Source organism: Canis aureus, chromosome 22 (genome assembly GCF_053574225.1).
Source record: "Canis aureus isolate CA01 chromosome 22, VMU_Caureus_v.1.0, whole genome shotgun sequence".
NCBI classification, from domain to species: domain Eukaryota; kingdom Metazoa; phylum Chordata; class Mammalia; order Carnivora; family Canidae; genus Canis; species Canis aureus.
Genome location: NC_135632.1, coordinates 2173725 through 2197309, shown reverse-complemented (window position 1 = coordinate 2197309; position 23585 = coordinate 2173725). Strand labels below are relative to the sequence as shown.

Genomic DNA, 23585 nt, shown 5'->3' with positions numbered 1-23585 from the left:
AGCGCTCAGTGGATCTAGATGAACTGCTTTGGGTCCCATGTATGAACCCCATTATTGAGAACGGGCGCACCTCCACCGTCCCTCAGAAACACGCTGAACATGAGCAGCTGTCCACGTTCTTTGCCCGTCTCCCTGACCACTTGGTTGTCTCCTCTACTCCCTTTAATTCTCTCTCCAATACTCTTCTTGCTCGTGTTCCCTAGATTACCAACAATGCTCTTTGAGGGGGTGAAGACTCTAAGTCAGTAGTTGGCATTGGGGCAAACACGCAGGCCGGGGTCCCCCTAGCTCCACTCTGCGTGCCTGGAGCAGCAAGGCCTTTGGGAGAGTGGGGCACTGCATGCTCTCATTTTCATCGGTGGGCAGCTACCAAGGCCACTTGGGCTGAGCACCCCCAAACCTGCAGGCTGTGGTTTTCTTTGTGTTTAGACTCAACCTCCCTTCATTTGATGGTAGCAAGTGTCTTTCTCTGCCCCTGAGCCACCGGTGATTTCTCTTGTGACAGCTGCATTTTCGACCTCATGGAATCCTCACAAAGGAGAGATGGGGACGGTTCAGGAGTCATGACAATCACCCCAAGAGCTGCCCCCTCCCCCCCCGTGAGTCACTGAGCGTCACCCCACCGAGGGGCCGAGGGGCCGGTGCCTGCCTCTCGGGAGGAGCTCATCCCTCAGCACTGTCTTAGGGAGGAAGGAAGGACGTCCCGTCCCGCAGCTGAGCAGCCTCTGCCATCACTCGCCAACTAGGGTTTTCAAGAGAGCTTTCGGGCCAGGCTCCTGCGTCTTGACTCCTTGGGGTCGGGGTGAGCGTCCCCACGGCCTCCCCGCGCCCTCGCGGCCACGCCAAGGGGCAGAACCGCCCCGCACCCCTTCGGGCTCAGCACCTCCAGCGGCCGCGCCTGTGCCTGCCAGGAGGGCTGGGGCCCGGGCCAGGGGCCCGTGGGCGGGGGCACCCGCAGGGGGGTCTCCCCCCCTCCGTGCAGGAGGGTCTCTTCATCCCCCCTTAGGAGGGTCTCCCCCCCCCGCCCCCGTGCAGGAGGGTCCCTCCCCACCCCTTAGGAGGGTCTCTCCATCCCCCCTTAGGAGGCTCTCTCCATCCCCACCTTAGAAGGGTCCCTCCCCACCCCTTAGGAGGGTCTCTTCATCCCCCCTTAGGAGGGTCTCCCCCCCCCCCCCCCCCCGTGCAGGAGGGTCCCTCCCCACCCCTTAGGAGGGTCTCCCCCCCTCCGTGCAGGAGGGTCTCTTCATCCCCCCTTAGGAGGGTCTCCCCCCCCCCCCCCGTGCAGGAGGGTCCCTCCCCACCCCTTAGGAGGGTCTCTCCATCACCCCCTTAGGAGGGTCTCCCCCCCTCCGTGCAGGAGGGTCTCTCCATCCCCACCTTAGGAGGGTCCCTCTCCACCCCTTAGGAGGGTCTCTCCATCCCCCCTTAGGAGGGTCTCCCCCCCTCCGTGCAGGAGGGTCTCTCCATCCCCCCTTAGGAGGATCTCTCCCTACCCCTTAGGAGGGTTTCTTCCCACCCCTTAGGAGGGTCGTCTCCCCCCCCCCCCCGCCTCCCCCTCGTGCAGGAGGGTCTCTCCATCTCCCCGCAGGAGGGTCTCTCTGCCTCCCCACCCCCGCAGAAGGGTCTTTCCCCCCCCCATGCAGGAGGGTCTCTCCCCCCCCATGCAGGAGGGTCTCTGCCCCGCAGGAGGGTCTCCATCCCCCCGCAGGAGGGTCTCTCCCCCCCCATGCAGGAGGGTCTCTCTGCCCCGCAGGAGGGTCTCCCCCCCACTCGGTGCAGGAGGGTCTCCCCGCCCCCCCCCGGAAGGCCTCCCCGGGTCCCCCTCGGCCTGGGGACGCTCCGGTCCTCCTCCGCAGCCCCCGCACGCCCCGCCCCCAAGCCCCCCCCTCCCGCTTCCGCCGGCGCTCGGGCCGGGGGCGTGGCCAGGGAGCCCCGCTCTGCGTCAGCGGGCGGCGTGGGCCGTGACGTCACCGCGCCCTGACGTCCGGCCGACGTGCGGCGCGGTCTCCCGGGAGACCGGGGAAGCCGTGCGCGCCGCGGGTGGAGCCGGAGGTGAGCGCCCCGCCTGCCCAGCCCGGGACGCCCCTCGCAGCCGAGGCGCCCCGCCCGGCCTCCGCCCCGCGCCCCCCCCCCCCCCCCCCCGCCGCGGCGGCCCGGGGGCACCGGCTGGGAAGGCCCGCGCTTCCGGAGGCCTGCGGCGGTGTGGGCCGGAGCGCCCGCCGCTTCGGGGACGCCTCGGGGCGTGAGCCCGCCGCCCGGGCCCTGACCTCGCTTGGGTGGTTCCCACGGGGCGGGGGGGGTGGGGAGCCCGCGACCCGAGGGCCGAGAGCCGGGCGCGAGCTGCGGCGAGCCAGGGGCTGGGCAGCGGGCGGTCCGGGGCGTCCCCGTGTTCCCGGCACCTCCTGCTCCTGCTCAGGCGGCGGGTCCCCAAGCGCTTAGGCAGGTGCGCCCGGGGCGAGGGTCACCTGTAGGAACGGGAAGGCCTGACCGTGACCTGCTGCAACGCGCAGACTAGTGCAAGCCTGCCTGCCCCGGGCATGCGCCCTCTGCCCCTCGGGTACGCAGGGAAATCTTTTTAATGACCCAGGAGGGGTTTCTAGACGTGAGAGCCCCCTTTTTTTTTTTGGAAATGCAGCCATCCGGGAAGCGCTATCCCTGTGCCTTGGGATTGCACCTGGGGGGCCGGGGGCTCCGTGCTGCAGGTGGGTAGGCCGTAGAGCCGTCGCCCTCAGCTCGACCTCATCGCAGACCGCCCCTTCCAGGACCCGTGAATTGACAACCAGCCACGGCCCCGTGTGTAGCAGGCTGCATCGAGGACGAGTTGGCCATTTCTCCCGAGAGCGTGTATGCAATGGGTTGTGTCTCCACAGCTGTGCAAAACAAAACAAAACAAAACAAAACAAAATAAACTTGGGATTTCTGTCTGTCCTTCTAGTCTCTTTAGCAGACCCGCTCTGATGTGCATCACAGTCTAATGAAACTGCTCACTCAACATCAACAAAAACAATGCAATTCTTTCTGCATCGTGGAGACATTTTCTGGGTTGGCAGTATTTCAATTTTTAGATTTTTTTTCTTTCTTTCTTAAATGTTCAGAACGTACCAGATTTCCCCACCTGCTATATAGTGAGGACATCAAGAAGGCGCCAAACAAAAACTGTTCCGCTGGTCCCTTGTTTATACGGTCTCTAGATCCACGCTCTCATAAAATAGTTTTATGGGTGGAATTTAAAAAGGAGATTTAAAATAAATAAATAAATAAATAAATAAATAAATAAATAAATAAATAAATAAATAAAAAAAAAAAAAAGGAGATTTAGTTGGTGGTTTTAGGGAACATTCTACTCCCACTAGAGCTTAATTAAAGTGATGCTGTATTATTTTACTGATGGTGAGTCCATTGTGAAATGACAGACGAGGGAATAATGAGCCTTCTGCGGATAATGAGCTCTTGCCACATCAGAGACAGTCTGCCAAACCTTAGGTTATTATGTCATTGGCCATATGGACCTTCGTTGGGTATGTCAGTTAACTTTACCCCCATAGTTAACTCCACATTAAACACACATCATGTTTATATGGGAAGTCAGCTCATTAGTTATTTGTTTTAAACAGCACCTCACTAAAATGACAGCTTTGTGCTAACGCGGGATGGAGAACTTACTTTCCACCAGTGGCTGCACAATTAAAAAAAAAAAAAAATACTGCCACTACAAGAATTTTTGTCCACTACAGTTTCCCTAACAACTTGCTGTGGCTGGGGTTGCTGTCTCTGATAGAGTACTAGGCCTCTCCGGTCTGTCTATCTTTGTGTCAAAATCTGATGGAAAGCAAACAGCCTCGGGAAGCCTTCCCTAGTTCCCCATTCCCACCAGAAAGATAAGACAGTTTCCTTTCCTGAACTCCCAGGTTGCTCCTTGTCAACTACCCCTGGCCCTCAGACTTTCTTCTTTGCTTTGGGATTGTGCCTGTGTCATCTTACTCTGCTGCTCCCTTTCTGTTCCTCACTCCTCAGATGTATATATAAACATTTCTCATGAAACCGGGCTGTGTTTTCTTTCTCCGTATTTGGGAAAGATTAAAAAAAAAAGAACCGAAAGTACTTCCTCCATTCACCTTGTATAGTTATATGAAAGTAGTGATAGAATTTTGTGTTGAATTCTTTTATTAGAAGTGAAAATATACTAAAATAGCAGCATAAAATTATGTATATGTTCATCTTAAGTGAGCACTTCTCATGCTTTGATCAGTCTTTAGTGCCTGCATAAGATATTTAATTTGATAACTATTTTTTTCATACTCATCCTTTATTTATTTATTTTTTTGTTTTGTTTTTTTGTTTTTTTTTTCATACTCATCCTTTAAACCAGCATTTATGTCACAATTGTTTTTCTTATCTGCAGGACTAAAATGCTATCTTTAGATATTTTTCTGTTAGCTTTTTAGATTCCGCACCCCTTTTATTAAAGAAAGCAGAAATAAATGGGCCTGCTTGAAATTTTAAGTGACACTTATTCTTTATTTGCAAAACAAATAATTAGTAGAAAAGCCCCACAGAAATTACAATTAGACTCTAATGTTCTAAAGAAAGAAAAGTTTTCTAATTCAGTTGTCTATTTTCTTTCCTGTTCTATTGGCCTAATACCTGAGAAAAGTTTTAGTTGTACCTTCTAACATTGAGTTGATAAAATAACTGTTAAAAGTTATCAGCATTCATCTCTGACTACTCCCAAGAATTTATGACTTTTAATTTGAATTCTATTCACATTACTTTAATTCTGACTATTGCCATCAATGTTTTTAGATTATTTTACTTCAGAACTCCCTCACTGTATTTTGGGAAATTATGGATCGTCACATCCCCATGCATGCATTACCTGAAGAAATCCAAAAGGTATGATATTAGATGGGGTTGTCACAGTGTAACATTAAGAACGTTTTAAGGTAGATAGCTCTAAAACCTGGGGGAATGATTTCAGAGGTTTTACACACATTTTGGTTGGGGGATCTGCAATGAATTGATGGAGTAGTAAGGGGAATAACCATAATGGCCAGATTGTAGAGTTCAGTTCAGTGCAAAGAATGTTGAACCTGTGAAGGAAGACACCTGTAATTCCAGCACAGTATTTGACAAGTTTGTGGAGCTTTTGTGAAAAGAGGGCCTCTGGAATGTCCACGTATTATATTTTAATATTTGTCTAGCAGCTTTTCAGAAGAAGAAAAAAAGAAACCTTATTTTAAAAAAAATGGAAATAGGGGCCCCTGGGTGGGCTCAGGTCATGATCCCAGAGTCCTGGGATTGAGCCCCACATCAGGGTCCCTGCTCAGCAGTCTCCCTCTCCCTCTTGCCTTCCCCTTGCTTGTGCTCTCTGTCTCAAATAAATTAAATCTTAAAAAAATGGAAATACAGGGGCCTGTTTTAAAATTTTAAGTGAACCTTAGTCTGTATTTACAAAACAGATAATTCGTGGTAAACCGTTATAGAAACTACAATTAGTTCGTGACTTTTTGTGATGCTAAATGTTTGTCTCTCCATATAAAGGTCTATTTCAGTTTCACCTCGATTCTTGCCTCTTATCATGTACCTGGCAGGGCACTGTTTTAAAACCTTTCATATGTATCAACTACTCATTGAATTTGGCTAACAATCAATTTTAATTTAAAAGTTTCTATCCTGCTCTCCTCCCTGTGAGTTCATTTCTGCCCTCAGGCTGAAGCATTTATCCTGTATTTTGTTTGGCAATGCCTGCATTAAGAGTTTAATTTTTAAAATACCTCTTTGAAACTGATTGACAAATTGTGTATTGAAACCTCAAACATTAACTATCATTAATCATTGAGGTTTTTCAGTAAACCTACAGTCAACTCTTAATTAACCACCAATCCGTTACTTTTTAATTAAAAATTGCAGTCATCCCTCAGATATGCTTTTATCCTTTGTGCATGTTGCTTTGGGCTGCCTATTAGCATTAATCATTCCATTGATTTAACTTGATGCTTAATGTTGCTGCATGTCCTTCAGATTTATGTAAAATGCAATCTAGCAGGAACTGGAAGAAAAAAACCCAGAAAAAGACTTTTTAAACCATTGCATTTAATTTGCTTTACCTTTTAAGTTACATATAAGAGCCATTAAGCATAGAGAGAGCTTAGCTATGCTATACTATCTGAGAAATGGTGCTTATATATGTTTGAAGACATGGTATATCCTTCCTCTCTCTCTCAGCTGAGTTCATTCCAGGTATTAGGCCAGTATAGTAGAAATTAAAAGAAACAGAACAAAACAGTCTGAAAGAAACAATACCCATACTACAAATCCCAAGGAAAAGGATATATAATCGCATGAGAAAATAACTCTAAAAGACAGTGTATAATTTAAATGTCATATTAAGGGGGGGCGCCTGGGTGGCTTAATGGTTGAGCGTCTGCCTTCGGCTCCAGTCATGATTCCGGGGTCCTGGGATCGAGTCCTGCATCAGGCTCCCCAGAGGGAGCCTGCCTCTCCTGCTGCCTATGTCTCTCATGAATAAATAAAGTCTTTTTAAAAAGTGTCATTTGCGATAGTATTTTCTTTGATAATGGAGAGTTGGGGGGAGCAATCCATGATTTTGGGATGGTTGAGGGAGGGAGGAGCTTTATGTGGGAGATAGAACTGGAATTGGCCCTTGAAGGCTGAGTATTTCTATAGACAGATGGGGAATAGGGCATCCTAGGCCAAAGTAACAGAAACCTACTGGTGAGAAAAAGCTGGCCAAGTCAGAGAATGTTTAACAATGTAAATGTTTTGAATACATGAAAGAGTGTATTAGTTTGACAATATTTTTTATGAGAGTTGTAGAATGCTCTTTTTTTCATGTTTAAGGTACTGTATAATTGTTTAAAAATGATAAAACCCAACCTTTCATAAGTCTACAGTTATATTCTCAAGGCAGGAATGGCAGGCAGCTGTCCATACAGTGCAGAGAAGGGACACCGGGAGAAACTCAGCTGCCTGAGTCCCTGGATAATTACGCTGATTGTCTGATTGTCGCCCTTGTCTTGCTGAATGTTTAGAATGTAAAGTGCAACTCTGTACTTTTTCAGACCTAAGTTAGATACATTTATACCACAAATATTTATCAAGTGTCTATTATGTGCTAGACACTATTCTTGGATACTTGATTATAAAGCGAAGAAAGAAAATACATACATGTAGCCACAGCCTATTGAAGCACAGTCTAAGAATAAGTCAATTATTTGTTTTCCACAACTTCTTACCTTCCTGTGATTCATCTAGATTGTCCATAATGTAACTTGTTAAATTGCTTACTGATCAGCAGTATGTCTATGTAGTCAGCTTCCCTGCGTCATTCCATACAGAACCATGTTGAACAAATAAATAGCTTATAATGGTAATAGGAATACTTCAGATTAGAGCCATTTCATTATTTTTTTTTCAGTTTTTTATATTAAGCTTTTATTTTAATTCCAATGCAGTTAACATATGGTGTTATATTAGTTTTAGGTGTACGTTTTAGTGATTCAACAATTCCAGGACTATTTCATTATTAAGGTGAAGAAAACGAATCATTTTTTCCACCGTGGCTTTGAAATTGTGCTCATTTCTTTATTAGATAAATAAGTGGGTGAGGTGTGTGGATCAGTATGTGGTGACAGGTTCTTCAAAGGTTTTTTCTTTTTTAATTTTTCTTTTTAGCTTTTCATGTAAGTTTTTATGCAGGCTTTTCTTTCTGCTGTGTTTCCTTCTGTGTGTGTGTGTGTGTGTGTTGTATATATAGGCAAGGTAGGTTAGTGTAGAAATTAGGGAAGAAAAGGTGAGCCTTTCCTATTTTTTTTTTGTACTTTTGCTATATAATCTGTAAATGGATGATGCATGATAAAGAATGAAAATGTACCATACTGTACTATTAATAGCAAAATAAATAGTAATTGAAAGAGCTGCAAGAAAACATAAAGGTGGTGGGGGCGGTGTGGAGAATGCTGATGACAACCAGCTAGAGTTACAGAATCCATTTCCTGATTAGAAGCCTACAGTTGTTAAAATAACTACCCTGGTCTCATCTTCTTAGGAAATCTTAGAAAAGAAAGAGTAAGATAATCTTTTGACTTGTATTCCCTAAATCTTTCTGCTTTTACTCACAATTTCTGAGCATGAAATGCACCTCCGACATCCATATCCCTAAGTGGCAGAAAACGTAAAATAGGTCCGTGGGCTGAAGAGCAGGACCACACTTGCCCCCCTCGCCTGCTGCTAGACTCTACGGTTCACTCCTGCGAGTGCTTAGACCATATCTCTAAATCTTCTCTCTAGGCTGAGTTAACCCCCACCTGTCTCTGACCTCCAGTATGGAACAGCTTTGCTAGAATTTTCATCCAGCATCCTGAAAGCAGAATGCACTTGTTCTAATTGAGGATTTTACTGCCCTAGTTTAAACGGAAACAATACTTCGAGATCTGCAAAGTAACAATTCTTTATTCCCCTTCTGAATGTCAACTGATGTTAGAGATGTGTGGACTTTTCTTTTCAGAAAAAAAAGCAATGGACACCCTTTTAAAAAAGATTTTCTTTATTTATTCATGAGAGAGAGAGAGAGAGAGAGAGAGGCAGAGACACAGGCAGAGGGAGAAGCAGGCTCCATGCAGGGAGCCCGATGTGGGACTGGATCCCAGGACCCCGGAGTCACACCCTGAGCTAAAGGCATACGCTCAACCACTGAGCCACCCAGGCGTTCTGGACACCTTTCCTTTTGCTGTTTCTGCGAGAGGACATATGCAGAAGTCAAAATAACTCCAATAAACTAATGGAAAAATCAGTTATTTGCAAAAGTAAAACTGAGCTCTTGTTTTTTCAGACGGTGACAACATGAACACTTGTAATAGGATTTTAGCTTCAGGAGATATTTATTCCCACAGAACACAAAGTAAAATAAAGAGACTAGAGTTGTTTGTTTTACCAAACAGAAGTGGTGGTGCAAGGGCTGGAGAGCACACTGTTCTTTCTGGGCTAACAATCCCTTTCCCCAGCAGCAACAGCTCATTTTGTCCTGTTTCAGTAAAGTAATTTTAGTACTTTGGAACTTTGAAATTTATTCAGAATAACAGTTTTATATTTCCAAGCACAGGTTGTCATTGCCAGAAAAAATAAACGTAATTTTCCAGGTCATTTTGGGCCACTGTGGCTAGGGTCAGATTTTGTGTTGAGTTAAAGTAGAGGAAAAAGGAGGAGGAGGATACAGTCACAGAAATGTTAGCACTAGCATCCTGGGAAAAGTAGTGATATTTGTACGTGTTCGTATGTGGTTGTGACTATGGGTGTTGTGATTTTAAGCAATTATAGTTTTAAAACCTCATGGCAAAAGAAACAGGAAGCAATGTTAATTTTTGGAGAAACCATTCAGTTAATGTTGTGACCCCAGATAGTTCATTAGGAAAAATGATTTAAAAAATATTATAAGGAACCTTGAAAAGTCTGCATTTGTCAATTGGTAGTCATATATATATATATTTTAATTTTTATTTGTTTTTATTTATTTATTTATTTATTTATTTATTTATTTATTTATTTAGTCAAAAATACTTTTGTTGGCAGCCCAGGTGGCTCAGCGGTTTAGCACTGCCTTCAGCCCAGGGCCTGATTCTGGAGTCCGGGGATCGAGTCCTGTGTCGGGCTTCCTGCGTGGAGCCTGCTTCTCCCTCTGCCTGTGTCTCTGCCTCTCTCTCTGTGTGTGTGTTTCTCATGAATAAATAAATAAAATCTAAAAAAAAAAAATACTTTTGTTGACTGGCTGCAGGGGTCATAGAGTGTAAGGTGAGGTTTCCCCGTAGAAAAATAGGTATTAAAAAAAAAAAAAAAAGAAAAGTATTAGAGGACATACACTTTGGAAGAATATTTATATAAAATGAGTGTGCTATGTGTAATTTATATATGAAGCCAACATTTCTTAAAACCGCTCAGTTAAATTTCTTATGGATTAATCTCTGTATTTTAGTCTCAGATTGATTTATTTTTACTTTTACTATTTTAAAAGTTAAGCTTCTTAGTTTGAGATCATTGTAAATTCACATGCAGTTGCAAGAAACGATACCAAGAGATGCCAGCCTCTTCTTTCCCAGCTTCCCCTTCTCTCCCCAGGTTCCCCCAGTGGTAACATCGGCAAAACTGTGCTGCAGTGTCACGGTCAGGATGTGGACGTGGATACAGTCAGGATGTGCACCAGTTCCATCGCATTGCCCTTTCATAGGCACGTTCACGTCACCCTGCCTCTTCACACACCTCCACCACCCAACCTCCCAACCCTAATTCATGGCCCCTGGGAACCATTGATTTCTAATAATTATGTCATTCCAAGAGTGTTGTCTAAATGGCATGATGCAATATGTAACCTTTTGGGATTAGTTTGTTCACTCAGTGTAATTCTCTGGAGCTTTATTCAGGTTGTTGCCTGTATCAGTAGTTTATACTTTTCTGTTGCTGAGAGATATTCCAGAGTATGAAGGTTTACAGTTTAACCTGTCGAAGGACATCTGGATTTCCCCCCAGTTTTTAGCTATTATGTATAAAACTGTAAATATTCATGTATATATGAATATGTGAACATATGTTTTCATTTTCTTGGGATAAATGCCCAAGAGTGCAATTGCTGGGTTGTACAGTAGTAGTAGTAGCAGCATTGCATGCTTAGTTTTTTTCAGACACTGTCAAAGTTTTCCAGAGTCCTCTCCCATTTTACATTCTTGCCAGCAGTGTATAAGTGAGCCACCTTTTCTGCATTTTTATCAGAAACTGATGTTGTCATTAGTGTTTAGGTTAGCTTTTCTGATAGGTACAGAGGAATAATCTCATTGTGGTTTTAACTTGCATTTTCCTAATGGCTAATGATGAATATATTTTCATGTACTTATTTGGCATCCGTGTATCTTGTTAGGTGAAATTTCTCTTCATGTCTTTTGGCCATGTGTTTTTTTTTTTTCTTTTTTAAGGTTTTTTTATGAGAGACACAGAGAGAGAGAGAGACAGGCAGAGACACAGGCAGAGAGAGAAGTAGGCTCTATGCAGGGAGCCCGATGTGGGACTCTCAGATTTCTTTGTGTAATCTAGATAATAGTCCTTTGTCAGATATGTGATTTGTAAATATTTTTTTTCCCCAGTCTGTAGCTTGTCTTTTCATCTCCTTCACAGGGTCTTTTGCAGAGCAGAAGCTTCAAATTTTGATGAAATCCCAACTTACCAATTTTTCCAGTTATGGATCAAGCTTTTAGTATCAAGTATAAGAATTCTTTGACTAGAAAATCCTAAAGATTTTCCCCTAGGTGTTTTTTTGCTTTTAAAATCATATTTTTGTTTTACATTTAAGTCCATAGTCATTTTCTGTTAATTTTTGTATAGGGTATGAGTTTAGTATAAGATCCTTTCTTCCTTCCTTCCCTTTTTCCTTCCTTCTCTCCTTCCTTTTAAGCCGTGGGTATCTGACTGTTCCAGCACCATTTGTTGAAAAGGCTGTCTTTCCTTCACTGAGTTGCTCTTGGACCATTGCAAAAAATCAGTTTGGCATATTTATGCGGACCTATTTCTGGGTTCATTATTGTATTCCATGATCTATGTTTGCTATTCTATTCCACTGATCTAATACCATAGTCTTGTGGTATTAGCAATATAATATGCCTTGAAATCAGGTAAAATGCTTCTTTCCACTTTAGTTTTTTCAAGATTGTTTTAGCTCTCCTGTTCATTTGACTTTCCATATAAGCTTGAGAACAATCTTGTCTATATCTTAAAAAATATCTTGCTAAAATTTTGATAAGAATTACATTAAGCCTACACACTTACACACACACACACACACACATATATACATGTATATATAAGCATATAAATTTGGGGATAACTGCTATCTTTAACACTTTGAATCTTCAGTATGTTTCTCTATGTATATCTTTGATTTTTTAAGCAGTATTTTATAGTTTTTAGCATAAAAGTGTACTGTACATGTTTTGTTACATTTATGCCTTAGTTTCATTTTTTTGAGCAATCATAATTGGTATTTTTAATTTCATTCTATGTGTTCACTGGCGGTCTATACAAATATAATTAGTTTTTGTATATTTATCTTCAGTCATTGACCTTGCTGAATTGTTTATTCTAGGACTTCTATTGTAGATTCTTTGGGATTTTCTATGTAGACAATCATGTCCTCTCAAATAGGGACAATTTTCTTCCTCTCTTTACTGATATGTATACCGTTTACTTCTTCTTGCTTTCTTGCTCTGGCTAGAACCTCCACCATTATGTTGGATAAGAGTAGAGAGAATGCATATCCTTGCCTTGTTCCTAATATTAGGAGAAAAAACACTCAATTTTTCACTATTAAATGTAATGTTGGTATAAGGGTTTTTGGCAGATGTTCCATACGGGTTGACCTTTAAATTGGTGGTGTAACAAATTGACTTACCGATAAGGAAGGATCCTATGGCCTTATGAAATAGTCAGATGGCCTGTATAATTAATGATTCAAAAAGTACAGTGTCCGGTCTCAAAATGTTTCTTCCAATCTTTTTTTTTTTTTTTAAAGACTTTATTTATTTATTCATGAAAGGCAGAGAGAGAGGCAGAGACACAGGCAGAGGGAGAAGCAGGCTCCATGCAGGGAGCCCGACGTGGGACTCGATCCCTGGCCTCCAGGATCACACCCAGCACTAAACAGCTGAGCCACCGAGGCTGCCCACGTTTTTCCCAATCTTAATGAAATTCACTAGCTAGACATTCTTTGCCTCTTTTTAAATGGCAAACCTCTTAGATTAGCATTTTGTACTGCTGTCACTCTTACCTTTGTGGAATAACTTATCTGTTTGTTTCTTCCTTATCCAAGTACAGAAAGCATGGGATGGGTGGGGGAAGAAAGGAAGAACAGCTCTGGAGCAGAGAATGCCTCAGCGGGGCAGCAGGAGGAGGTTACTGGAGTTCCTTCTCTAGTTGAAGCAGAGACAGGAACTTTGAAAAGGATCTGAAGCCTAATTTCACCTTTAAAATTTTTTGCATCATTTTCATATTAAATAATTATAATTTTAAAAGTACAAACACGGCACGTGAGAAGTTTATTTATAATTTATTTTTAATCTGTACATTTAATATACTGCATTTGTTGATACCTCCTCCAAAATGCGTCTTGTAGAAAGCAGAAATATCCTGCTAATGAGAGCTCTTTTGTCAAGAATGACAGCATGTCATTATTTTACTTACAAAATGAGGACATGACATAGCACCAAGTTATAAGAATGAAACACAGATTATATTTCACAAAAAACCAAATACCTTTTACTTACTTCATTTGGGAACATAATTACAGTATTTCATATTTTCTCAAGTTTCACAGAAATGTCCTAAGTAATTAGCCCATACAAACACAAAGAATTTGAAAGAGCTATTGCGTTTTGTTCTGTTGCAGTTTTACTTACAGAAGATTATTTACATATAATAACATTGAAAACTTTTGTTCCATATACTTATTTAATATAGATCAATCAGGGCAGCCCTGGTGGCTCAGTGGTTTAGTGCTGCGTGTAGCCCAGGGTGTGATCCTGGAGATCCAGGATCGAGTCCCACATCAGGCTCCCTGCATGGAGCCTGCTTCTCCCTCTGCCTGTGTCTCTGCTTCTCTTTCTCCTCTCTGTGTATTCTCATGAATAAATAAATAAAATCTTTAAAAAATATATAGATCAATCAGCGATTCAGATTGTACTAGGCCAGGTCTGGAGCCTCTTCTTATGGATTTATTATTTTATAATTTGATAGTCTTGTTTCCTAGATCATAGTATCGTGTTTGGATTCTCTTTGCTGAACTTCTAGAAGGCTCGGTCTATAAAATGTATTATTCACGTATTTCAGCTTTGTCCACCCCTTCCTTGGTGGCTATTGTAGAATAACTTCTAATAGCTTTTGTAACTGTGACATGTATACTCGTCCTGTTTTGTACATCGGGCTGCAAATAAGCTCCACCTAGCAAGATAGCAAGAGTTTTCTTTCGGATGAAGATAAGATGTTTCGCCAAAATCTGGCCAAGAACTGTGATTAATAGGCATAAGGTTAAGAATGAAAGTGCCTTCAAATAAGCGATATAATTTTCAAATTGATGAGTAGGAACCCAAACTCACAAGGAGCAAAGGAATTATAAGAAAATACCCATCTGCTCTGAATTAGTTCAGGTCTCTTGCCCTGGATAAATTATATTCCCAGGAACTGATAGTATCTTTGAATGGGATTGTGGAGCTACTCTTGGTGATCTCTGAGAACACGTAGAGAGTGGGAGGATAATGTACAAATGCATCCCATGTGTAAAATGACCATAAATGACAACCAGTGAACTCAATTTCAAAACCAGACAAAATACTGGGATATATTTATTAAAAGGTGATTTGTGGGGGCATCTGAGGGGCTCAGTTAGTTAAGTGTATGTGTTCAGCTCAGGTCATGGTCTTGGGGTCCTGGGATCAAGCCCCATGTTGGGATCTCTGCTTAGCAGGGAGTCTGCTTCTCCTTTTCCCTCTGCCCCCACCACCCTCTTTCTCTCTCAAATAAATAAATAAGATCTTAATTTTTTTTTAATTTGTGAGGATATACCAGAGAAAACAATAACCTTTGAGCCAGTTTTATGTTCATTAAGAGAACTGGCATGTAGGTCGTGCCATTCCATTTTGTGTACTATTACTAGATCCTGAACCGTAGTAGCTGTAGAATATATGGACTTTATGAAGACATTTGACAAAGTTTGTCATAATATTCCTGAAGACCATATGAGTAAGTATAGGCTGGTTATAAAGATAGTTGGGTAGTTTAAAAAAGAAAAGTTGTACCTTCAGCTCTTCAAGTGTGCTGAATAATAGATTGGTATCAACCAAGTATTTATGACATGCTGTGGAGTTCTTTCCCCAATTTTGTCATATTCAACATTTTTAATCAACGAATTGGATGGATAAAACAATTTACAAGGATCAATTTTGAAAAAACACAAAACGTAAAATTTCTTGGATACCAAAGTCAAAAAATAAAGGCTGAGTCTAAGACATACCTATCTTTAGGATGTATATATATCTAAGATATGCATGTATAAATATATATCTTATTTATTTGCTTACATTTATAATTATATTTATTTTTCTGAACTTTGATGTGAAAAGCCAAATACACAATAGAATGAAGATTATTGGTTGCAGGAAATAATAGTATAAAAGGGGAAAGATAATAGTGCAGGAAGATTGGGCATGGATCCCAAAGGGCAAGTAGGGCAGCTAGGTTTCAAGAAGAACTAAAGTGAGGTATTTGGAGGTCATTGGTTATTTTTTCGCTCTCATACTCTGGATCCAGATTATCTTTGTCTCATCCTGTCTCTGTGTGTGCACTCATCTGTCTCCCTCATCCTCTTTCAATGTGGCTAACTCTGTGCCTTGCATATGATCCTTCTCCTTTGAGACTGCCCTAAAGGTGTCCCAAATACCTGGGTCTTCAACACTCACAAGTCTGGTAGGCTCATCCTAGCTTATGGCTTGTTTCTTCTGGGTCTAATGTCTAATCCTCCCAATCAGCCATGGCTAGGGTGGATGGATGGAGGGAGTTTTAGTCATATTACCAAACCGAGCAGCCAGGACTGTGGAAGGTGGAAGGTAGATTCTCTAAGAAAGTTGTGGGAAGTTGGACAGCCCGGGTGGCTCAGCGGTTTAGCGCCGCCTTCGGCCCAGGGTGTGATCCTGGAGACCCAGCATCGAGTCCCATGTCGGGGTCCCTGCATGGAGCCTGCTTCTCCCTATGCCTGTGTCTCTGCCTCTCTCTCTCTCTCTGTGTCTCTCATGAAAAAATAAATAAAATCTTTAAAAAAAAAAAGTTGTGGGAAGGAATAGATTAGTATATTTAATATAATGAAAGATGGTTTTGTACTGCAGTATTTTTTTAAAATAGGGGCTTTATTTAACACAAAAACCTGATATGGTATATAGTATCAACATATAATTGCTAAAAATACAAAGACAATTGCAATCTAAGGTCGCATTAGAAGATACTACCACTGGCAGAGCGCGGCAGCGAGGTTTGCTGGTAGTTTCATCTCTGTTGCCTCCTTATGAACCATGGAGAGTGACTTATATCTGCATTACTACGTGGGTCACAAGAGCAAGTTTGGCCATGAGTTCCTGGAGTTTGAGTTCCGACCCGACGGGAAATTGAGATATGCCAACAACAGGAATTAAAAAATGACGTCATGATCAGAAAAGAGGCTTATGTACATAAGAGTGTAATGAAGGAACTGAAGAGAATAATTGATGACAGTGAAATTACCAAAGAGGATGATGCCTTGTGGCCTCCCCCGGATCGAGTGGGCCGGCAGGAGCTTGAAATTGTCATTGGAGATGAACACATTTCTTTTACAACATCAAAAAATTGGTTCTCTTATTGATGTCAATCAATCCAAGGATCCAGAAGGCTTATGCATATTTTATTATCTTGTCCAGGACCTGAAGTGCTTGGTCTTCAGTCTTATTGGATTATACTTCAAGATTAAGCCAATCTAGATTGATCATTGGTGTGGACACAAGGGGGGTTGGAAGTACCTGTTTTTAATTACCATTATCAGGAAATTTTTGTGTATATCAGGGCAATATTTTTTATAAGCTATAAATTAGTCTTTAATAAATACATAACAAAATGCAAAAAAAAAAAAAAAAGATACTACCACTGATATAACTTGTGAGATATTAGAATGAGGGAGGTTTGGCCCTAAACAAATCTGGAGTATTAAATTCTGGGCACCATACTTTGAGGCATGCATAGAACACTGGAACAAATTCAGAGGAAATTATTTAGAATTAGGAAGAAATTCAAAACCATGTCATATGGGAAGGAGCTGAGGGAATTGGAAGGTTGACTTGGAGAAGAGAAGCTATGGAATGTTCCTGACAGCTGTTTTTAAATATTAGAAAGAGGTCGAGGGTTGTTCCACATGGTTACTAGGAGCTCTCGGACCAGTGGATGTTCTAGGGAGGCAGATTTGGGGTCAGTATGAAAAGGAATTTCCTGATAGACAAAACCATCAGAAAATAGGCTGCTTTACAAAGTAGTTTCCCTTCACTTGGGATGTTGAAATAGAGTCGGGATAATGACTTATCTAGATTGAAATAGATTCTATGAACCCATCCAGAGTTTGAACCAAGTTATCTTTATGATTTCATTCATATTTGCTGTTTTACAAATCTGTAAATTTGGTATCACTGGCATTTAGATGATCGATATGGTCATTCATCTGTATCCCACAGCAGTATGTTTTATAATTTGAAAGTTTTATTATTGAACTTCAGATGAGCAAAATGTTACTATGTTAAAGTTTGTTATTTTGTTTCACCTGACTCTTGTGTAATGGAATTGATAGGCAGATGAGGTGGTGTCACTCTTAGTCATGGGAGCAGTTTCTACAGTCTTAAGGGAGGTTGCATGAAGAGTAAACACCCCTGAAATAGTTCAAGTATTGCTTTCCTTTTACTGCCCCGGAGCAAACATTTAACGAAGCCGTCTCGTATCCTTTGTGAATAGCAGGACAAGTAGAGTCTACTTGAAGAATATGTATATACTTGAGACAGAAAAAAGAATTACTTCTCTCATGACTTTGCTAAAATTCCATTTTTCAGTGGCCTTATGTTGGTCAGAGATACGTGAACATTTTAATTGAAGGAAGTGAGAGGATTTAGCTGACCTTCACCTGGCAGATAAATATGACACAAATGGCCACAGGCATAGGTGCTGCATTTAGATACACTTGGGTTTAGCCCCAATGTCTCCATATACCAACTGGTTATTCAACTTCAGTGGTCTCCATTTCCCTACCTATAAAATGGGTATAACCATACTTACCTGAAGGGAAAAGAACTGAGAGAGAAGAGGTTAGGTTCAAAATGTTTTTGCTATTTGTGGTTTTATGACAGAATTCTGGCATAAATTCTGTCAAATTCTGTAAAAGTCATAAAATTTAAAACTCAGCAGGAACTTAAGAGTTCATTTGGTCCAATGCCAGAATTTTATAAATGCAGAAAAATGAGATCTGAAAAAGCCAAGAGGCATCTCCAGGATCACAGAGCAGCTGGCAGTGAAAAGCCAGTGATTTCTCTTCACTTCATGGAAAACTCATCTTCAAAATTTTAAAGATGTTTCCATCATTTTTAGTTTTATTTTATGGAAAATATTTCAAGAGTAAATCTCTCTTAGAGATACTATGGAGAAATAATCACTCTGGAAAACCCTTTTCTAATTCCAAGATTTTTTTTTTAAGATTTTATTTATTTATTCGTGAGAGACACAGAGAGGGGCAGAGACACAGGCAGAGGGAGAGGCAGGCTCCATGCAGGGAGCCCGACGTGGGACTCAATCCCAGGACCCTGGGGTTACACCCTGGGCCGGAAGCAGACGCTCAACCACTGAGCCACCCAGGTGCTCCTCTAATTCCAAGATTTTGTATCAGAATCAATGTCATGCCAGTTTTAGAAGTTTTATCCAGGTATAGGCAAATCATAATCACTACTCCATGGCATAGGCCAGTATCCATTTACTTTATTTGACCAGCATGGTTGCAATAGCATCTTCAGTGGAACTTTATTTTTCAGAATTTAAAAAATATCATTTCAATTTATGTGTGTCCATCTGTTTTCTAGATGTCTCCTGAAGAAAAAGTTTGTAAGTACTGTGGAGTCAGCTATCTAATTCTTCATGAGTTTAAAGCTATGGAAGAAAAAGTGAAAGCGATGGAAAAAGAGATGAAATTTTATCAAGGAAGTGTAGACCGTGAAAAGAGACTTCAAGAAAAACTACGGTCTCTTAGCCAAGATTTTGAACAGTACAAAATTGAAAATGAATCCAAAAGAGAAAGGTTGGAGTCTGTTATTCTCTTCTATCATTTATTTAGTTTGAAAGAAAAATACAGGAAATAACTAGACTTTGAGCATTTTTCTAGAATTTCTCTATATTAGTTATAGGTTGTATTTTAATACATTTGGCTTCATTTTATTATTGTTCAATATAGTTATTACAGGCTGAGCATTTCTTTGAGGTATATATTTACTATTTGAATAATTAGAAACCAGTTAATTCAGTAATTATACATTGAGATGGGTCAAGTTTTATTTTTCCCCAGATGTATATCCTAACTTTATCATTAGGAAGATTTGTCTACCAAGAATCAGATGAATTTTGGTAGTTTTTGATACTTAACATTTGTTTTTAAATGGCCTCAAATATTTAGATTTATAGAATAAGATTTTCATGTTTTGAAAAGGATGCCAAAGCATTAAATTTGGTACATGATTCTAAATCACTGAAATTGGAATAAAATTAAAGAATGGGTTCCTAATGCAGTTGAATCTAATCAGGAATTTAGTCTGCCTAAAGACACTTCAGTCAATTTATATACTTCTGTGGAAGGTTTTTGCTGGTTATTTTATGGCTTTTTCTTATAAGTGAGTATTTCTCCATTTAAAATATCAACAGTTGATGTTAGGAAATCTTGAGTTAATAAATTTAATGAAAAAAATAAATTTAATGAATGTTATATCTTTGTAAAAGTAGGAACTTTGTTAAATCTCCTAGGATTAAGAGCTTATATTACATTTTATTATAAATTTTTATAATTACATTAAATTTCCATTGAGCTTGATATTTCTTAGACCTTTACTAAGAAAATGTTGTTGGGATGCCTGGGTGGCTCAGTGTTTGAGCATCTGCCTAGCTTAATTTCTTTGTGGTCTGAGCACAGAAATTGTATGATTTTAATCCTTTTAAATTTGGTAAGATGTGTTTTGTGGCCCAGAATGTGTGGTCTGTCTTGGTGAATGTTCCATGTGAGCTTGAGAAAAATGTATATTCTGCAGCTTTTGGATGACGTAGTCCATAAATGTCAATTATATCAGTTGATTGATGATGTTGTTGAGTTCAACTATGTCCTTACTGGTTTTCTACTTGCTGGATCTATCCATTTTGATAAAGTGTTCAACTGTAATTATGGGCTTATCTATTTCTCATTGTAATTCTATAAGCTTTTGCCTCATATTTTGATGTTATGTTGTTAGGCTTTATTGTTAAGGATTATTATGTTTTCTTGAGGCATTGACCCCTTTATCATTATGTCATATCCTCTTTAATTCTGGTAACTGTCTTTGCTCTGAAGTCTTTTCTGTCTGAAACTAATACAGACTATCTTTCTCTTTCTTTTCTTTTTTAAAAAAATATTTTATTTATTTATTTGACAGAGACAGAGAGAGAGCACAAGCAGGGGGAGCTGCAGAGGCAGAGGGAGAAGAAGCAGACTCCTCACTGAGTGGGGAGCCCGATAGGAGGCTTAATCCCACGACCCTGGGATCATGACCCAAGCCAAAGGCAGATGCTTAACTAACTGAGCCACCCAGGAACCCCCTCACTTTCTTTTGATTAGAGTTTGCATGATACTACTTTCTCCACTGCTTTATTTTTAATATATTGTATCTTTATATTTAAAATGGTCTTCTTGCAAACAACATATATTTGGGTTTTGTTTCTTGATACACTGACAATCTCTGTTTTTTAATGGATGGATTTCAACTATTGACATTCAAAGTAGTGATTGATACAGCTGGGTCAAGATCTACCATTTTTGTTACTCTTGTTCTTTGTTCTTATTTTTGTCCTCTAACTATTTTTTGCCTTTTGTGGATTTGAGCATTTTATATAATTCCATTTTCTCTTTCTTAGAATATGTTATACCTTTTTTTTTTTTTTTTTACTTTTTTCTAGTTTTTGCCCTAGAATTTGCAATATTTATTTGTAGCTGATCAGGGTCTACTTTCAAATAACACTGTGCTGCTTTGTGGGTAGTTTAAGTACCTTATAATAACAAAATATACCCAATTCCTTCCTCCTATTTCTTATACCATTGCTGTCATTCATTTCACTTTTAAGTAAGCATACATATATACTCGTATATATTTTTAAAAGCTTACACAAATACATTATTGCTCAAGTATTAGTTTGAATGAACTATTGCTTATTAAACTAAAAATAAGGAAAGGTTTTTACTTTGCCTTCACTTATTCCTTTCTGTATGCTCTTCCTTTCTTTATATTGACCTGAATTTCTGTTCTGTATTCTTTTACTTCTTTCTGAAGAATGTCTTTTAACCTTTTCTTGCAGAGCAGGTCGATTAGCAACAAATTCCCTTAACTTTTGTCTGAAAACTTATTTCTCCTTCACCTTGAAGGTTAATTTTACAGGGAACAGAATTTTAGGTTTTTTTTTTTCTCTCAAACTTTATTTTTTTAAAAAAAGATTTTATTTATTTATTCATGAGAGACACAGAGAGAGAGGCAGAGACACAGGCAGAGGGAGAAGCAGGCTCCATGCAGGGTGCCCAACGTGGGACTCCATCCTGGGTCTCCAGGATTACGGCCTGGACCGAAGGCAGTGCTAAACCACTGAGCCACCCAGGTTGCCCTTCTCTCAAACTTTATTTTATTTATTAACTTTTTTTCTCAAACTTTAAATATTTCATTCCACTCTTTTTTTTTTTTTTTTTTTGCTTGCATGATTTTTGAGGAGAAGTTAGATATAAGTTTTATCTTTGTTCCTCTATAGGTAAGATGTTTTTATCATCTGGCTTCTATCAAGATTTTTTTTCTTTAGTCATGATTTCCTGTAGTTTAGAGATAATATACCTAAGTGTGGCATATGGTTTTTTTTGTTTTTTGTTTTTTGTTTTTTTTTTGTTTTTTTTTTGTTTTTGTTTTTTTTTTTTTTTTTTTTTTAGAGGGGGTGGCTTTTATCCTGTTTGGTTTTTTTGGAGGTTTCTGGATCTGTGGTTTGGTGTCTGACATTAATTTGGAAGACATTCTCAGTCATCATTTCAAATATTTCTTCTTTTATTTTTGTTATAGTTGTCCCAAAGCTCTTAGATCTTCTCTAATTTTTTTTTTCATATTTTTCCCTTTGCTTTTCAGTTTTAGAAGCTTTTCAGTTCTATTGTCATATCCTCAAGCTCAGAGATTCTTTCCTAAATGATGTCTAGTCTACTAATAAGCCCATTAAAGGCATTCTTCATTTTATTACAGTGTTTTTGATCTCTAACATTTCTTTTTCATTCTTTTAGAAGTTTCATCTGTCTACTTATCCATGTGATCTTGCATGTTGTCTGCTTTTCCCATTAAAGCTCTTTTCATATTAATCATAGTTTTAAAAATTTCTGGTCTGATAATTCTTACATTCCTACCTATCTGCCTCTGGTTCTGATGCTTGTTCAATCTCTTCAAACTGTTTTTTTTTTTTTTTGTCTTTTAATATGCCTTGCAATTTTTTCAAAGGTGGATGTAATGTACTAGGTGAGAGGAATTGCTGTAAATGGGTCTTTAGTAATACGGTGGTAGTAGGTGGGAGGGGGTTGAGGAGCTCGTTCAGTAGTCCTGCGGTTGGGTCTCAGTCTTGCAGTAAGCCCATACCTCTGGACTGTGAACTTCACAGATGTTTCTCAATTGCCAACCACTTATCCCTCCCCATGGCTAGGGTGGAGCTGAGTATTTCCCTTTGCAAGATTAGTTGGCTCTGATAAAACCCCAGCAAGTTAAACTCTGATAAGATAATTTCTCCTGAGAGCAGGCCTTGTTAAACAAAGCTTTGGTGTATTTCATCATGTTTACTTTTCCCCTCTCTTTGTCAGAAACACAAGTGGATTTTTCTCTAATCTTCGCTGCAAGGACCTGACAGGGCTCCTGGAAGTAAAACTCAAAAAAAAGTGGGATTTCCCCTGGAGTTTTTATTCTCTGACTTGTCCACAGTGAGCTTCCAGTCATTTGCCAGTTATAATTCGGGTTTTTGTTTCCTCTCGTTGGTTCCCACGGAGGTTTCTCTTATGGGTTTCTGCTCTGAGAAGTTGTGATCCTCTGTATCCACCTCGTCTCCAATTTTGAGGGCAGTGGTTTTTCCTATGACTTCACTTCTCTGACACATCTAGCTAGAGTTGTTCATTTTTCACTTTGTTCATATTTTTACCTATTGTTAGGGTAGCATATTTACTTCTAAGCTCCTTCTATTCCTGACTGGAAACTAGAAGTCTTACGTTGGCATTTAAAAAAAAAATGACTTAGTACTTTAAAATTTTTTATTTTTTTCATGTGCTGTAAATGTTTATACCTGGGCTCATTAGCCTCGTGGAACCTGAATCAAAGTATAGATATATCAAGAGGAAGAACAGAATGTGGGAGACAAAGGAAATAAACAGATATGAGTGCCCAGGGACGCCCGGGTGGCTCAGCGGTAGAGCATCTGCCTTCCGCCCAGGGCATGACCCTGGGGTCCTGGGTTCGAGTCCTGCATTGGGCTCCCTGCATGGAGCCTGCTTCTCCTTCTGCCTGTGTCTCTGCTTCTCTCTTTGTGTCTCATGAATAAACAAATAAAATCTTTTTTTTTTTAAAGATATGAGTGCCTGGAACTTTTAAAAAAGTATGGATTTCAAATAACATTTTCTAACCTTGACTTTCTGGTTTTAATAGGTTAAGGCTATTACTTCTTTATCAATTCCTCTGGTGTCTGTCATAGTCTAG

General features: G+C 40.3%; 1 protein-coding gene and 1 pseudogene across 10 annotated transcripts in view; both read left to right on the top strand.

Annotated features, from left to right (window-relative positions):
- The first annotated feature begins 662 nt into the window (after window positions 1–662).
- Window positions 663–23585, top strand: part of LEKR1 (leucine, glutamate and lysine rich 1) — a 170882-nt gene continuing 147959 nt past the window's right edge. Inside the window, exons 1-4 of one of the 10 annotated variants that reach the window (XM_077864592.1) lie at window positions 1985–2052; window positions 2636–2844; window positions 4804–4893; window positions 18681–18895. In XM_077864592.1, coding sequence (XP_077720718.1) covers window positions 4846–4893; window positions 18681–18895 — 263 coding nt within the window. In that variant the 5' untranslated portion in view covers window positions 1985–2052; window positions 2636–2844; window positions 4804–4845. Of the gene's footprint in view, window positions 803–1971; window positions 2053–2229; window positions 2558–2635; window positions 2845–4801; window positions 4894–18680; window positions 18896–23585 lie in introns of those variants that run through there. The other 9 variants (XM_077864591.1, XM_077864595.1, XM_077864593.1 and 6 more) reach the window with 9 other exon arrangements.
- On the top strand, window positions 16084–16698 carry LOC144294275 (protein mago nashi homolog pseudogene; annotated as a pseudogene).